Source organism: Podarcis liolepis (genome assembly GCF_965112155.1).
Source record: "Podarcis liolepis genome assembly, chromosome: 8".
Lineage (NCBI taxonomy): Eukaryota > Metazoa > Chordata > Lepidosauria > Squamata > Lacertidae > Podarcis > Podarcis liolepis.
Window position 1 is genome coordinate 86,645,913 of NC_139560.1, and position 13,268 is coordinate 86,659,180.

At 47.9% G+C, this 13,268-nt stretch overlaps 2 protein-coding genes across 19 annotated transcripts in view; one reads left to right on the forward strand and one right to left on the reverse strand.

Moving 5' to 3' along the window:
* FAM193A (family with sequence similarity 193 member A) overlaps positions 1-7,212 on the reverse strand; it is a 49,123-nt gene extending 41,911 nt beyond the window's left edge. For 2 of the 10 annotated variants that reach the window (XM_083519098.1, XM_083519092.1), the window contains exon 1: positions 6,867-7,002. Coding sequence is in view for 3 of the 10 variants with exons in the window: in XM_083519090.1 (XP_083375216.1) it covers positions 933-934 (2 nt within the window). In the remaining 7 variants the exon portion in view is untranslated. Of the gene's footprint in view, positions 1-375; positions 6,454-6,866 lie in introns of those variants that run through there. The other 8 variants (XM_083519097.1, XM_083519094.1, XM_083519095.1 and 5 more) reach the window with 7 other exon arrangements.
* Positions 7,213-12,767: 5,555 nt separating this feature from the next.
* Positions 12,768-13,268, forward strand: part of KIAA0232 — a 47,885-nt gene continuing 47,384 nt past the window's right edge. For 4 of the 9 annotated variants that reach the window (XM_083519025.1, XM_083519020.1, XM_083519028.1 and 1 more), the window contains exon 1: positions 12,775-12,925. The gene's annotated coding sequence lies outside the window, so the exon portion shown is untranslated. Of the gene's footprint in view, positions 12,926-13,268 lie in introns of all 9 variants that reach the window. The other 5 variants (XM_083519029.1, XM_083519018.1, XM_083519027.1 and 2 more) reach the window with 2 other exon arrangements.

The following is a 13,268-nucleotide window of genomic DNA, read 5'->3' on the forward strand; positions in this document are numbered from 1 at the left end:
TTGCCTTCCAAAAATAGTTTGCAAACCAGAACAGTCACTTCCAGGTCTGCGGTGTTTGGGAGCCAAAACGTTCAAGAACTAAGCTGTTCAAAAACCAAGGTACGACTGTATTTAAAATTAGCCAGGTGCATTTTGCATCTGAGTATTAGCCACTTGCGACTAAGTGAAGATGCCTGGGTAGCATCTGACATCTCCATCATCTGGGGATCATTAGATCTTGACTGTTTTTACCCACAAATATCATCCTGTAAAATTCTTTCAGATATATTTTATCTGAAATCAGAATGAATTTCAGGAACCAAAATGCTATTTCTGTGCCGCCTGAGCAGGAACAGTGAACATTATAGTTATTTGTTGTAGTTTGTCTTCACTTACCCCACCCCACTGCCCTGCTCACAGTTGTGAAGAATACTCTTATGCTATGAATGATCTGCGTCACCATTAAGAAAATACACATAGACTGTCCCTGGATAAAGTAACTTTTCTTCTTTAAGTTCTCAAAGTTCTTAATGTAGCTCAAGGTTGTCATCTGACCTAGCCAGATGTTTAACTGATAATCAATCATAACCAGTACATTTGAAAAACAAGACTTTCCATTTTGGCAACTGTAACCTCGGTTTAAGGAGCCATTAGTTACCTAGCTTACAGAATGTCTAGTCACAATTCCCCTCCCTGTCCACTTCAGTTGCACTTTCTATTTATTTTTTCGAAAGACATGAAATAATACACAGTTCATATAAGTGACACATTGTTAATATCACATTTTTAAAAGCAATTCTTAATTGGACACCACAAACGTAAATAGGACTCAGCTCCTGCAATAAGGGTGAAAATCTTAAGTCATTTGAAAAAATAGTATTTACAAATACCGGCATGTATAGATATAGATATAATATATGCTATTTAAAGTATTGTGCTAGATTTGAACTTACATGTTTGGGGTGGGGTGGCAAAGCGGCACGCAGAAGGCAGCAGCAATCTTTCCTACTCTAGAGTCGGGCAGGGAGGCATTTCTCCTCCTGCGCCCACAGCACCAGCAATTTTAACACTGTATCTCAGTTGCATACATGGCGACAAGACTTCTCAAATTGCTCACAATCAGACAATTCCCAGTCACAAAACACACCTGGCTCCTGGCTAATATCGAACACTGAGTGGTGATGATGCAGTTTGCCTTCTATGTGTTGCATAGAAGTATGCTTTAAAAAATCAAATCTTGATGGAACATTAATAGAATGTCAAGAGGAGACTCTTTCAGTTATATTAACTGCCTTCCTAAACAGGCAATAAAATTGAGTGCCTTAAAATTAAGAATCAACCCTGTCAACTAATTGTATCTTCAATACTGACATTAGTTCAGCTCTTGGGAGATTAACCACACGGACAGGTGAATTCAAACTGAAACCCAGTCTGTCAGACATAGAATCAACCATGACACACCATGTCCAATTTACATTGGGTTGATGCTACATGATACAAAACAAGTAAGAGAATTTGTCTTCAAGTTCTCATTTTGGACACAACATTTCCTATAAATAGTGTGTTTTGTCTCTCCTCTAAGATGGGCAATCCTGTGTGTGATCTCCATCTGCCTAGACTTATACAGTGGTATCTTCACTACAATAGCAGCTCAGCAGAATCAGCCAACTATTTCACTGAATCAGGCATCTCTAATGTAGCACACCTCACATAGATAAAAGCATGGAAGGTGGTGGTGCAATGCTTAGTTGTGCAAAGTGTTAGGATAACTAGACGACTATCACAATACTACAGTCGAACCTTGGCTCTCGAACAGAATCCGTTCCGGAAGCCTATTCGACTTCCGAAAACATTCAACAACCAAGGTGCGGCTTCTGATTGGCTGCAGGAGCTTCCTGCACTCAATCGGAAGCCGCATTGGAAGTTTGGCTTCCAAAAATAGCTCGCAAAATAGAACAGTCACTTCCAGGTTTGTGGTGTTTGGGAGCCAAAACATTCGAGAACTAAGCTGTTTGAAAACCAAGATACGACTGTATACTGTACCTCTGAACTGGTCAAGATCTCACCTTTCCAGTGGCCAATATTGCCACTTTTGGAACATGCAAATTCATATGAATTCATATGAAAATACTACAATAAGAAAATCTACTGAAAGTCATCTACAATTTAGCTACAAGAATGAGGAATGGGTGGGGAAAGCAGTCCCCTTCCTGTGTACCTGCCCATTCTGAAGTTTGATTTTGTGTATCTAATGGTGTGTTTGGTATGGAGGGAGAAGTGTAAATAGAATAAATATTCTCATATCTTGAAATACATAAGATAACCATTCTGGTCTAGTTCTTACTTTCGGTCCTGCCCATTTGTGATAGTGAGTGAGATTTACTGGATGTGTGTTGTCTGCTTTTTGAACCCATGTCTGCAGCATGAGACAGAGCATCTTTCTAGCCCTTTGCTGATGACACCAAGTTGTTCAGGGTAGTTTTTAACTAAAAGTTGCTGTGAAGCACTCCAAAAGGGGTGAATGAGCATTAAAATGATAAATCTGATTCAGTGTTAAAGTGTAAAGTGAAATATGCTGGGTCAAAATATCCTAATACTACATATATGCTATTGTGGTCTGAGCTGATGGTGACTGACCAAGAACCAAGATCTAAGGGATCTTGAGTGGATAGCTCAATTAAGACGCTGGCCAAGGTTGTGGCAGCAGTAAAATGGAGGAATTATATTTTAGGGATCATTAGGGAAAGGATTGAAAACAGAACTGGAAAAAAGGAGGACATGGCAGCTGAACTCAGAATACTGTGTGCAATTGTGGTCACCACATCTCTTAAAGCAGCAGTGTCCAACCGGTTGACCATGATCGACAGATAGATCCACAGGGATGCTTTTTAATCCTGTGTTTTAAAAAACTGTAGGAGAAAATTATCCGCCCCGCCCTCCTCCGTTGCATCTATTGTTAGTTCTCAGTTGTATTGTTAGCATCGGAGTTTTCCCTCCCTAAAAAAAGCTCAACAACTCTGCCCCCTCCCCAAAAGCTCACAGATCACAGACTCTTGGGAGTTGGACGCGCCTGTCTTAAAGGGTATCATAATGCAGGATTTATTTATTTTTAGAAATGGTGGTGCATCACCTTATTATTATTTTTTAAAGATTTGAATGAGTGTTCCTGCACCATTTAAGGGAACTACTTTTCTTGACAGAAATAAAAACCTTAGAACCTTGAAAATAATGGTAATCACGCTGTATAGGCATGAATGGACAGAATGAGGCAATGTCCCTCACTGGTAGCTCCACCTATCACAGAAGCTGTGGTTTTGCAAACTGAAAGAAAAAGGTTTTCCCCAGCGAGATTCAGTGTGGTGTAATGGTTAGAGTGTCTGGAAGAATAGGACCTGGGAGAGCAGAGTTCAAATCCCCACTCAGCCATGAAATTCACTGGGTATTACTTCCTATACATGCCTAAATTTAAGTTACACTGTGCTCTCTATATGACCTGTTTTGCTATGGCTGGTTACAATCCTCCAAGTACCACAAATTGCAAAAAGAACCAAATAAATTCTCTATGAAAAAAGAAATAGAAAGTGTCATTGCACTGAAGGAGGGGGAAAGGCAACTAGCCATTCGGTTTTTGCACCTGTAATCCAGGTTCCAGAAGCCATGTGGCAAATAGCTTTTCCACCCCAGTTTTTAACATTGCACCACACTGGCTTCCTAGAGTACTTCAGCCATGGGGCAGCTATATGAATTAAGGAAGTACCTAAATATGGGGAAAGCAAAATGTCTTCTAGAGAAGGATCTGAACATGAACCACTGGTACCAAACTGTATGGAAATCAGCCTTACTAGAAAAGCTAACCAACAAACTGAAATTTACCTGGGGACAAATAAAAGAGGACACCTTCAGCCCGGTGTGGCTCCCCTTTATTACACACACAGCCCAACAAGGCAACAAGAAGAACTCACTGACAGCATACAAATCAATATGGCTAACTTTACCCAACAATTCCTCTCCGTGCGCCCCCCATACATGCAAACAAAACTCACTGCAGCCAACTGAAGGCAACCATCCGTGCCCTGGGCCCCCCCAACCTCTCTCAATGCCAGTGAAAACCAATAAATGAATAAAGATAACCTACCCACACAAAGCTGACACAGAAACCTCACACATATACTATGTAAAAGAATGCAAGTTTACTACCCCCTCTCTTCCCCCAACCTTATACTGCATACAACATTAAAGTCTCACATCAAATATGACTAATCTGTAGAAAGTACATTATGATCTGAAGACTGAGATGATGTACGTAATTTTGTAACCAATGAAAATATTTAATAAAACCCTTTTTTAAAAAAGCATTCAGATGTTCACTGGCATCTAATGCTGGAAAATTCACAAAACAAAAGGGAAAGCAAACATTCTCAGCCTTCTGTGGAGAGAAGCGGTCAGACTGGTTGAAGATCCATCAATCCTTAGACGTTGAATGGCAGCTACACTGCAAGAATGCTAGAAGAACTCAAGGATGTACAGCATCAAAGTGTGAAGAAAGACATACACAGTCACGACCAAATCCAAGTGCATAAAAAGCGTTTGAAGATGATGTCAGGGCTCTTGTGGAGGCATTTTAGTTATCCAAAAACCCATTTTTATTGTTGATGTTAAACAGATAGAAAATATGTTTATAGTTAGTTACTTTGGGTGAAATACGCCCTATACTGCTTGCAATGTCACAAAATGTGAGCATTTTTTCTGGAACATTTTTCTAGGGCATATGGAAACTGAAAGGGATAATACACATATTTCATTGCAACACGTGTTCACAAAAACAAGGACACATTAGGACAACTACCACATATGAAGCACCTGCACTCTTTTAGAAATATGGATAAAAAGGGGGGCATGAGAGGATCTAGGAATATGAACACTTCATTGTAAAAATTCATGTGAACTGTTGCCATGATATGGCAGATGTAAAGATACTACTGTTTGTTGAATACTGTACATCTGTAATCAGCATTCTAGATGTCCTTAGAAGAAAACGTAATAGATCTGGAAACAACAAAGCATTTCATGTTCCAAACCACTGTTTCTATCACTGCCCCTCATCGCTATGCTAGTCTATTCCATAATTTTAAAGCCTTGAGTGGTGATATAAGTAACCCACACTTTGATTTCCAATTTAGTAATAATATGAACAGAAGAAAGTTACACTCTTCAATGCACGTGCATATAGCATTCAGAGTAACACTTTTTCCTATATGCATATAGGAAAAGAGACCTGGGAAACTTTGGAAGCAGAACGTACTGTCTCTCATGAAGTATCCCTGGGCTTGCCAGCCACCAGCAATTTCACTTCTACCTGCTGATAGCACTTCCAAATTGTCAGCAGTTTAGCCACTGAGCTCAGGCCATCTTTCCCAAAGCTTGCTCACTGGTCTATACACTGCAAGCTGCATTCTCACCCCTCTCTAGCATAAAGGGGGAAACCTGCCAAAATGCAAGATCAATATTTTTAGACTTTTGACGGCTGAAGCAGGTATCTGAATTAATATTGGAAACATGTTTCACTCTAATATGTAAAAAGGTTTCCCCTTAGCTATGAATTCTGTGCTCCAAGAGAAGCTTTCACCTTGTTTCTAGAAATCACTGCTCTGACCATCATCTGATTAGTAGAAGAAAAAAACTGAAAAATGCAGATAACCCAATTAATTCTCATGCAGATAAGTAGAAGATTGTTAATCATGCAATTTTGCTGTGTCCATGTCAAGACTGACTGAATTGCATTCTGTGGATATAGACGCAGAAAAAACTACTTGTCCAGAGGACACTGACTGAAAGGGGGCGAACACAGCCAAGTCATGCAGGGATATTCACAGAAGCCTTTATCTCACAACCCTTTGGGAGTTTCTGCTCTGAATGACAGGCAGGCGTTCCTCATCCACCAAAAATAAAAACAAAAATAAATAAATCCAGGCCTGCACAGATACGGTCTTCTCAGGACAGAATACTTTCTTTCCTACTTTCCATATGTAAGTTTAATTTATCTAAGTAACAGTTACTGATAACGTACGGGGGAAAGTACCTGCCCACCAAGAATGAGAGATGAAAAATAATTTGAGCAAAGGAAAAATAGGCCGCTCCCGCGTTCTTTTCTAAGTACGGGCTTTACATACTTCCCTATTTTATTGAGCTGGGGGCTCAAATCTGATTTTAGAGGAGCCGGTGCCTCTGCCAGCTTGAAGATTTTACCCCAAAGCGAGTCTTACTTGGTTTGTGCCCCCACTAGGCTGGCAAAGGGAGCCACGGGTCTCTTCCTCTGGGTTTCGAGGAAGTTTTTACCTGGTTTCTAGCGGTGCCGATGCCGGGCGAACCCAGAGGCCCCTTCAAATAAACGCCCAGCCTCGGGAAGCGAGGGACCCTCCTCAGGGCCAGCAAAGGGACCGAGCCCAGTCCGAAGACCCCGCAAGCGCCGCGGCCTCCTTCGCGCCCCTTCGGCGCTCAAGCCCCAGCAGCGGGCAGCGGGGTTGAAGGAAGGCGGCTCCGAAGGCCGCTCTCCCGCCCCGAGAAGGCGGCTACCGGGCGCGCCGGGTACAAGGCGACGGCGCCCTCCCCGCCGCTGCCCCTCAACCCCGGCAGGAGAGACAAAGGCGAGGCCTCGGAGGCCCAAAGTCAAGGGCGGCCTATGGGGGGGAGGAAGAGGAGGGAGGGAGGGAGGAAGACAGCTACGCCAGGCCGCTCGCAAGCCGCCTCGGCTCCGCCAAGCTGCGAGGGGGAAACGGAGGCTGACACAAAGAAGATGGTGCAGGCCGCGCCCTAAAGCGGGCGCCGCGCCCCGTGACGAGCGGCGGGAGCCTCCCCCCGCCCGGCGCCCCGCGCCCCGCCGAGCTCACCTCCGTCAGGGCTGGCCTTCCCGCGGCCGCGCGCCACTAGGCCAGAAAGGCAGGCAAGGGACTGCGACGGAGGCGGAGAGGGCGGCGCAATTCCTGCCGGATCCGCTGGAGGCTGCTGCCCGCCTCCTCCTCCTCCTCCTCCGGGGGCTCTCCGGCCGGGTTGCCGCCCCGGGAAGGGTTTCTCCGCTGCTAACCAAGCCAAGACACAGGGAACCGTTCGCTTTCATGTGTCCGCGGGCTGCCGGGCTGCAGCGCTGGCCGAGGCTGGCTGCTCCCGACGCCCGCCTCGCCCCGGCGCTCCCTCCATTCAAAACCGGCCCAAACCGACCCCGCCGCGCGGCTCGCCAGGAAGCGGGCTCGGGCAGGGAGCCCGAGAGGGGCTTCGCAGGAAGGAGGGGCCCTCGCGTGTGAAAACGAAGTCAAACCGACCCTCCTCCAGTTGGCTATTTGTGACCGAAAGTAATAACTGCTCTTAACGGTCAGCTAGAGCTCCCGCGCCTAGAGACTTTTAGGTGTGATGACTATCATGATGATGATGACTACTACTATTTACCGCCATTCCCCGCCAAATCTCTTTTATGGACTTTTAATAAATGACCCTTCTAGAACCAAAGATATTGGACAACATGACTGGACACCAAACTGCAAGGACACACGGTTTAATGCAGGCATGTCCAAAGTCCATTTCAGGGGCCTAATTCGGCCCGCCAGTCAGTTTAATCCGGTTCCTGTGGCAGCTTATTTCCTGGGGTAAAATCCTAAAAACCTCAACAACTTCAATACTTAAAGAAGGTCAGCTTTGGTCAGCCCTTCACTTCATCAAATCTGGCCCTCTCTGAAAAGAGATTGGACACCACTGGCTTAATGGGTTTGGATGATTTTTTAGCACAAGTTAACATAGGCCAAGGAAACGAAAAGTGGGCAGGAAAGGGCAGAAAACTTCCTCCAGGTGTTGCAAAAGTACGTTTTGTTGTGCTCAAGTTGCTCTGAATATTAATTCTTTCAAGATCACAACAGACTTTTGAGCCTGGTCTCCATGAGTTCAGACAGTGGCCGCCAATGTGTTTGGGGTCTGTGGGCACTTTGGGGATCCTGAGAGTCTTTGGGCGCTGGTGACACGATGGCTGCTGTGAGCACAAAATGGCTGTCATGCTTAAAAGAGCCCAATTTTTGGGAGGGGGGCAGCAGCTCCATGCAAATATGGAAAACTTTAATTTAAAAATGCTTGAAATGAATAAGCAGCTGTCAGGGACTGGTCAGATGAGGAGGTGAGGGGTACCCCAAGATGCGTCCAGGAGTTGGAGTGAAACAAGAATATTGAGGGGGTCCCTTCAAGGGGTTCAGCTTCTTAAGGAAGACTGGACCTTCGGAGAGAGTGTATCTTTTAAGGCTCAAACCGGTCAGGAAATGAACACAGACCAGACCAGGATATACGAAAGCAAAGCAGCTATAAGCCTGATCTTTATTAACTGCTGCAACAGGGTGCTCACTGCCACACAGGAGGCAGGAGGGACCCAGGACAAAGGTATGCAAGCCCCTATATAGACTTTTGAATGGCCTACCCCTCCATATATCATACGTACATCACAGAAGGGGTGTAGCCCAAACCACCCTCCAATACATCATACGTATATCAGAAAAGGGGCGGACTACAGAAATCTGAGTGCTTTGTTTTTGTCCTGTCTGCCAGGTTACCTGATTGGATTACCTGGGCATCCTGGCCACACTTTTGTTATGATAACTACTCAATCCCTGAATACAGGTCACAGGCTCACCCTATTCATATCTTAAATGTGCCCTTGAGATAGGATTTGTGAGCAAAGAGGCAACAGGGGAGGCTCCCCATTTCCTTCAACCTTGCAGAGAAATATTTGAGGTCATTTGGAAGAGACAAATGGTTTCAGGACTTTTTCTGTGGGTCTCAGACATGTGGTCTATACATTTATGTATATGCTTGCTTGGTACATTTATGAACATTTACTTTATATATATATGACCTTAAAATTCTTATAACAGGAGCAAGCTAGCAGAACCAGGCGTTTTATCCAGTACATAGAGCTGAAAACCAAACAGGTAGAGGGAGCCCCTTGGCAGCCACCATAAGTAGGAGGGGTCTCTGGGCAACAGCTCAGCTTTGAAGGAGTACTCTGCATTAATACTAAATAAATGAACTGATAAAGAAGCTCACTGCGTGCCTGGTTTCTCTCGGCTGTTAGCCAAGCGTGCTGCCTGTTGGCTCCCACGCAACAGATGGGACAGTGGCTGAACTTTCCCCATAAATCTCATCCCCTCCCCCAAAACCACCTAAGCATTTATTGCTGTGGGTGCAGGGGCGTATGAAGGAGGGGGTGGGCTGCCCTGGGCACCACTCTGGGGGGACGGTGTGACAAGATGACCCACTGCCCCCCCAGCTGTAGAGCATCTGAGGGCATGCGTGCATTTAGTATGGGCGCCGCTCACGTGGCATCCGTACGGACTGCCGCTCGCGAGTGTCCATACGGGCTGCCTCTTGCACAGTGACCGTACGAGCTGCCATGCGTGCGCAGTCCGTACGGCATGCTGCGTGTGCGCCGCTGGGTGGTTCGCCCCACCCCTCGGCATCCCGCCCCAGGTGCCGGAGAGGGTTCCTCTGCCACTGTGTGGGTGAGGTGTTGTAGATTAGAACTAGAAAATAAATCAAAATAGTTCAAAATTATTCCAACACTCTAGTAATCATTCAATTTTATTTACCTATTTAAATATCTAACTTTTTAGGCAAAAAAGGCTTCCCAAGTGGCAATGAAGATCAGTAAAAAAAAGTACAGTACCTGTCCATAGGCTTACAATTGGAAGGTGGGAAGACACAAAAAGAAAATAGGGGAAAATAAGCAAATACATGGAACACAGAATAGAAAAGAACAGCTCACCACGTGGAACACAGCTCACCAGAGTTGGAAAATACTGCCCTACTAGTGTAGTGATTGACGCAGAACATCTACTGCAATATGCGGGAAAGAATAAGCAAGCAGAGTGTTTCAAGTCCAGGGAAAAGTCAGTCAATCAATAAAGGTAAAAATAGTCCTAACCCCAACCCCACCTTGACAAACCCAAAACACAGGATCAAGATTCTACTTCCATTAGCTAACCATGAGGTTTGCCAAGGAACCTGGCTCATGCATTTTCTTACTCTGTTATAGGTGTTAATAAAAAGGTCGACATAATAAAAAGGCTAATATGACAGGAAACCCACCATTATGAACCTTGATGACAAGCCTGATTCCAGCCTTCTCTCCTGTAAGGCCTTCAGGCATATCCTGACCTATTCACATCTGACCTAAACATTAACACATGCAAATTTAGTTGCCAAGTATAGGATACTCCAGTGTTTCCCAACCTTTTTTGGGCAAAGGCACACTTGTTTCATGAAAAAAATCTCGAGGCACACCACCATTACAGCCCCGTGACGTCAGCGCGCAGCGTCACGCCGGGAGGGACATGAATTGCTAGCAAATTACATAATCACCTCCTTGAGGGCTGGCTCATCTTCTCCGAAGGCAGAACCCCATTAATTAACAGCACAGACTCACACCATAGCCAAGACGAGGGGGGAAAACCTCAGTCATGCACAGTCATGCACATGTGGGGGCTAAATGAGGACGAAGACCGGGCAGAGAGCAGGGTTCAAATCACCCCACCTGGCCAGGATAATCCCTGGGTGCTCCCTTGGGCCACTCACCTGACCCACCTCGCAGGGCTGTTGTTGCGAGGATAACACGGGGAGAACCATGCGCGCCCCTGGGAGGTCCTTGGAGGAGAAAGCGGGCGATGAATGCAATGCACGAAATATATGAGAGGCGACCAGGTTTTGCAGGTGAGGGGCCCCCGCCAGCCTCCGCTTCCAACACCCGGCGCAACGACGCCGAAGTTTCCCCCCGGGCTCGGCTCGGGGAGCAGCGCTGCTCCCCCCCGGCTCCCCTTCGCCCTCCCGGCTCTCTCTGCCGCCCACTGGGGACCCCCCTCACCTGCCAAGTCTGGAGCGCCGGTGGAAGTTGCATGCATGCATGCAGGGCGCCGCGTTGCCATTGCATTGCACTGCACTCCATGCAACGCTTGCACGCATGCATTGCCTTGCACGCCCGCCCAGGGGTCTCCCCGCGGTCCGATGCGTCCCCGCATTGCAAAAATAAACACACCCCCGACGCAGCCCTACCTGGGGGGCAGCCTCCGCCTCCGCCGCTCCGCCTCCGTGGGGATCCCCGGGCTCCATCCTGCCGCCCGATCTCCGCGGGGGCGCAGGCAGGCTGCGCGGGGTCTGCGCGGAAGAGCCCCTGCCCGCCCGGCCGCTGCCGCTGCGCTCATTCCATGGCCGGGAGAAGAGCGCTTCAAACAAAATGCCCGGCCCGCCAGGCCACGCTGGGAAACGTAGTTCGCGCACCCCACGCGGGCGCGGAGCCCAAGGGCGAGGGGACTACGGATCTCGGCAGCCCCCACGCCGGGGACGGAGGGGGAGAGGCCGGGTGCAGGGATGGAGGGACGGGTGGGCGAGCGAGTGAGTGAGTGAGTGAGTGGCAGCCGCCAAGCCTTGGCCGAGAGCCAGGAAGGGCCTCCCCGGAGGAGGAGGAGGAGGAGGGAGGTGCAGAGCGGGAGGGAGGGAACCCCAGGGGTCATTAGTGACGGCGCCCCAATCGAAAATTTGACTTTTTTTAAAAAAAAAATCTTTCGAATTTTTTAATTTTTCCCGCGGCACACCAGGCAACATCTCGCGGCACACTAGTGTGCCGCGGAACAGTGGTTGGGAAACACTGGGATACTCAGCTCCTTGATGTGAGTCATCCACACATGATTTGAAGGCAGATAGCATGGGCTTACAAATCAAGTAAATAAAAATACTTAACTAACTGACCAATAGCATCATAGATAACTTTGTTCTGCCCCCACAAAATAAAGCCTGCCCCTCACCCCCCCATAAATTCTGGCTACGCCCAGATGGCCATGATTTATTTTAGGGTGGGCAGGTTTTGTGTTGGGTGGGGAGCAGAAGCAAGTTAACTGTGACAAAGTTGTAGAATGCTGTGGACAGGTTGTTGAGTTGCACATATATGACACCTGTGCTGAGGGAACTGTGCTGGCTACCAGTAAGCTGCCAGGCCATGCTCAAGATCTTAACATATACCATATATAGCCCTGAACAACTCAGAACCAGTTTTCCTATATAAACTTGGAAGATCACTTAGCTAATCAGGATAAATTCCACTTGTGGCAGCACACCCTACAGAATAACATAAGATGGTGACTCCAAAAATAGGCATTTTCTGCTGTTGCCCCTACTCTATGGAATGCCTCCCTCAGCCCTAAAATATAGCAGGAACCATCAGTTGCTTCACATTTCTTGTAAATACCTATATTTTTCCCAAGCTTTTCCTAACTCATGTGATTGGATTCTGCTTTATGCACTTGAATCTCTCAAAAACTTGTTTAATTTGCTTCTATACTGCTGTTTTAGTGGCTTAGGTGGTATTTTTGTTTCACTGATACTGGTTTTTTAAATATTGTTCATCACATGAATATCTTTTTTAAACTATTAAGTAGTTCATAAACCATTTTAAATAATTATTCGATCAATAATCCAACCTGCAAAGGAAGAGGATTGAAGGAGAGTAGAATATACAGTACAGGAGTATAAAATGTATTTATTTCTTATGTGACACAGATGACACAGACGCACGCTTCATTGGTGAATCGTAAATGTTTTAAGTCTTAAAGCCAAATATTCTATAACAGCGTGTCGCTGTGACCCCCCACCCCCATCCCAACCCAAACACATTCTGGGAATGTTATTCTCTGGCAAAAGAGGAAGGCTAGTCCCATCCCTCGAAGCCGAACTGCGCCGGCGGAAGGATCCTGACGTCGCGTCACCTGACCGCCTCCCGCTTGCGCAGTGGGAGGAGAGGGCGCTCCGCCCCAGCCCTCCCTGTCCCTCCCCTCGGCGGGGCCGGCGCCGGTTTACGTAACGCCTCTCCGGGCAAATTCCGGCTCGGTCCCGCCGCCTGACTCGGCACGGGCGCCAGAGGCCCTGGCAGGTAAGCGCGACCTTGGGCCGGGGGCGCCTCGGCGGGGGCGCCGCTCCCCGCTCCCCCCGCGCGCTCCCCGGGGCCCGGAACCAGGCCTGGGGCGCGGCGCGGGGGGGGGAACCGGCCTGGCCGGGCCTCTCGACTTGATCCGGAGGCCTCTGCTGGGCCCCGCCGCCTCCCGCAGGCGCTCTGGCGCGGGCGCCGCTCCAAGGGCAGGCGGGAGGGCCGGGCCGCCGGGCGAGCGGCGTCGGGAGGGTGGACGGCCGGGCCGCCGGGCCTGCCCTCTCTGCGCCCGGGCTGGGAGGCCGGAGTGGGCTGGCGGGGGGGGGGGTCGACTCGTCCATGTTGGCCG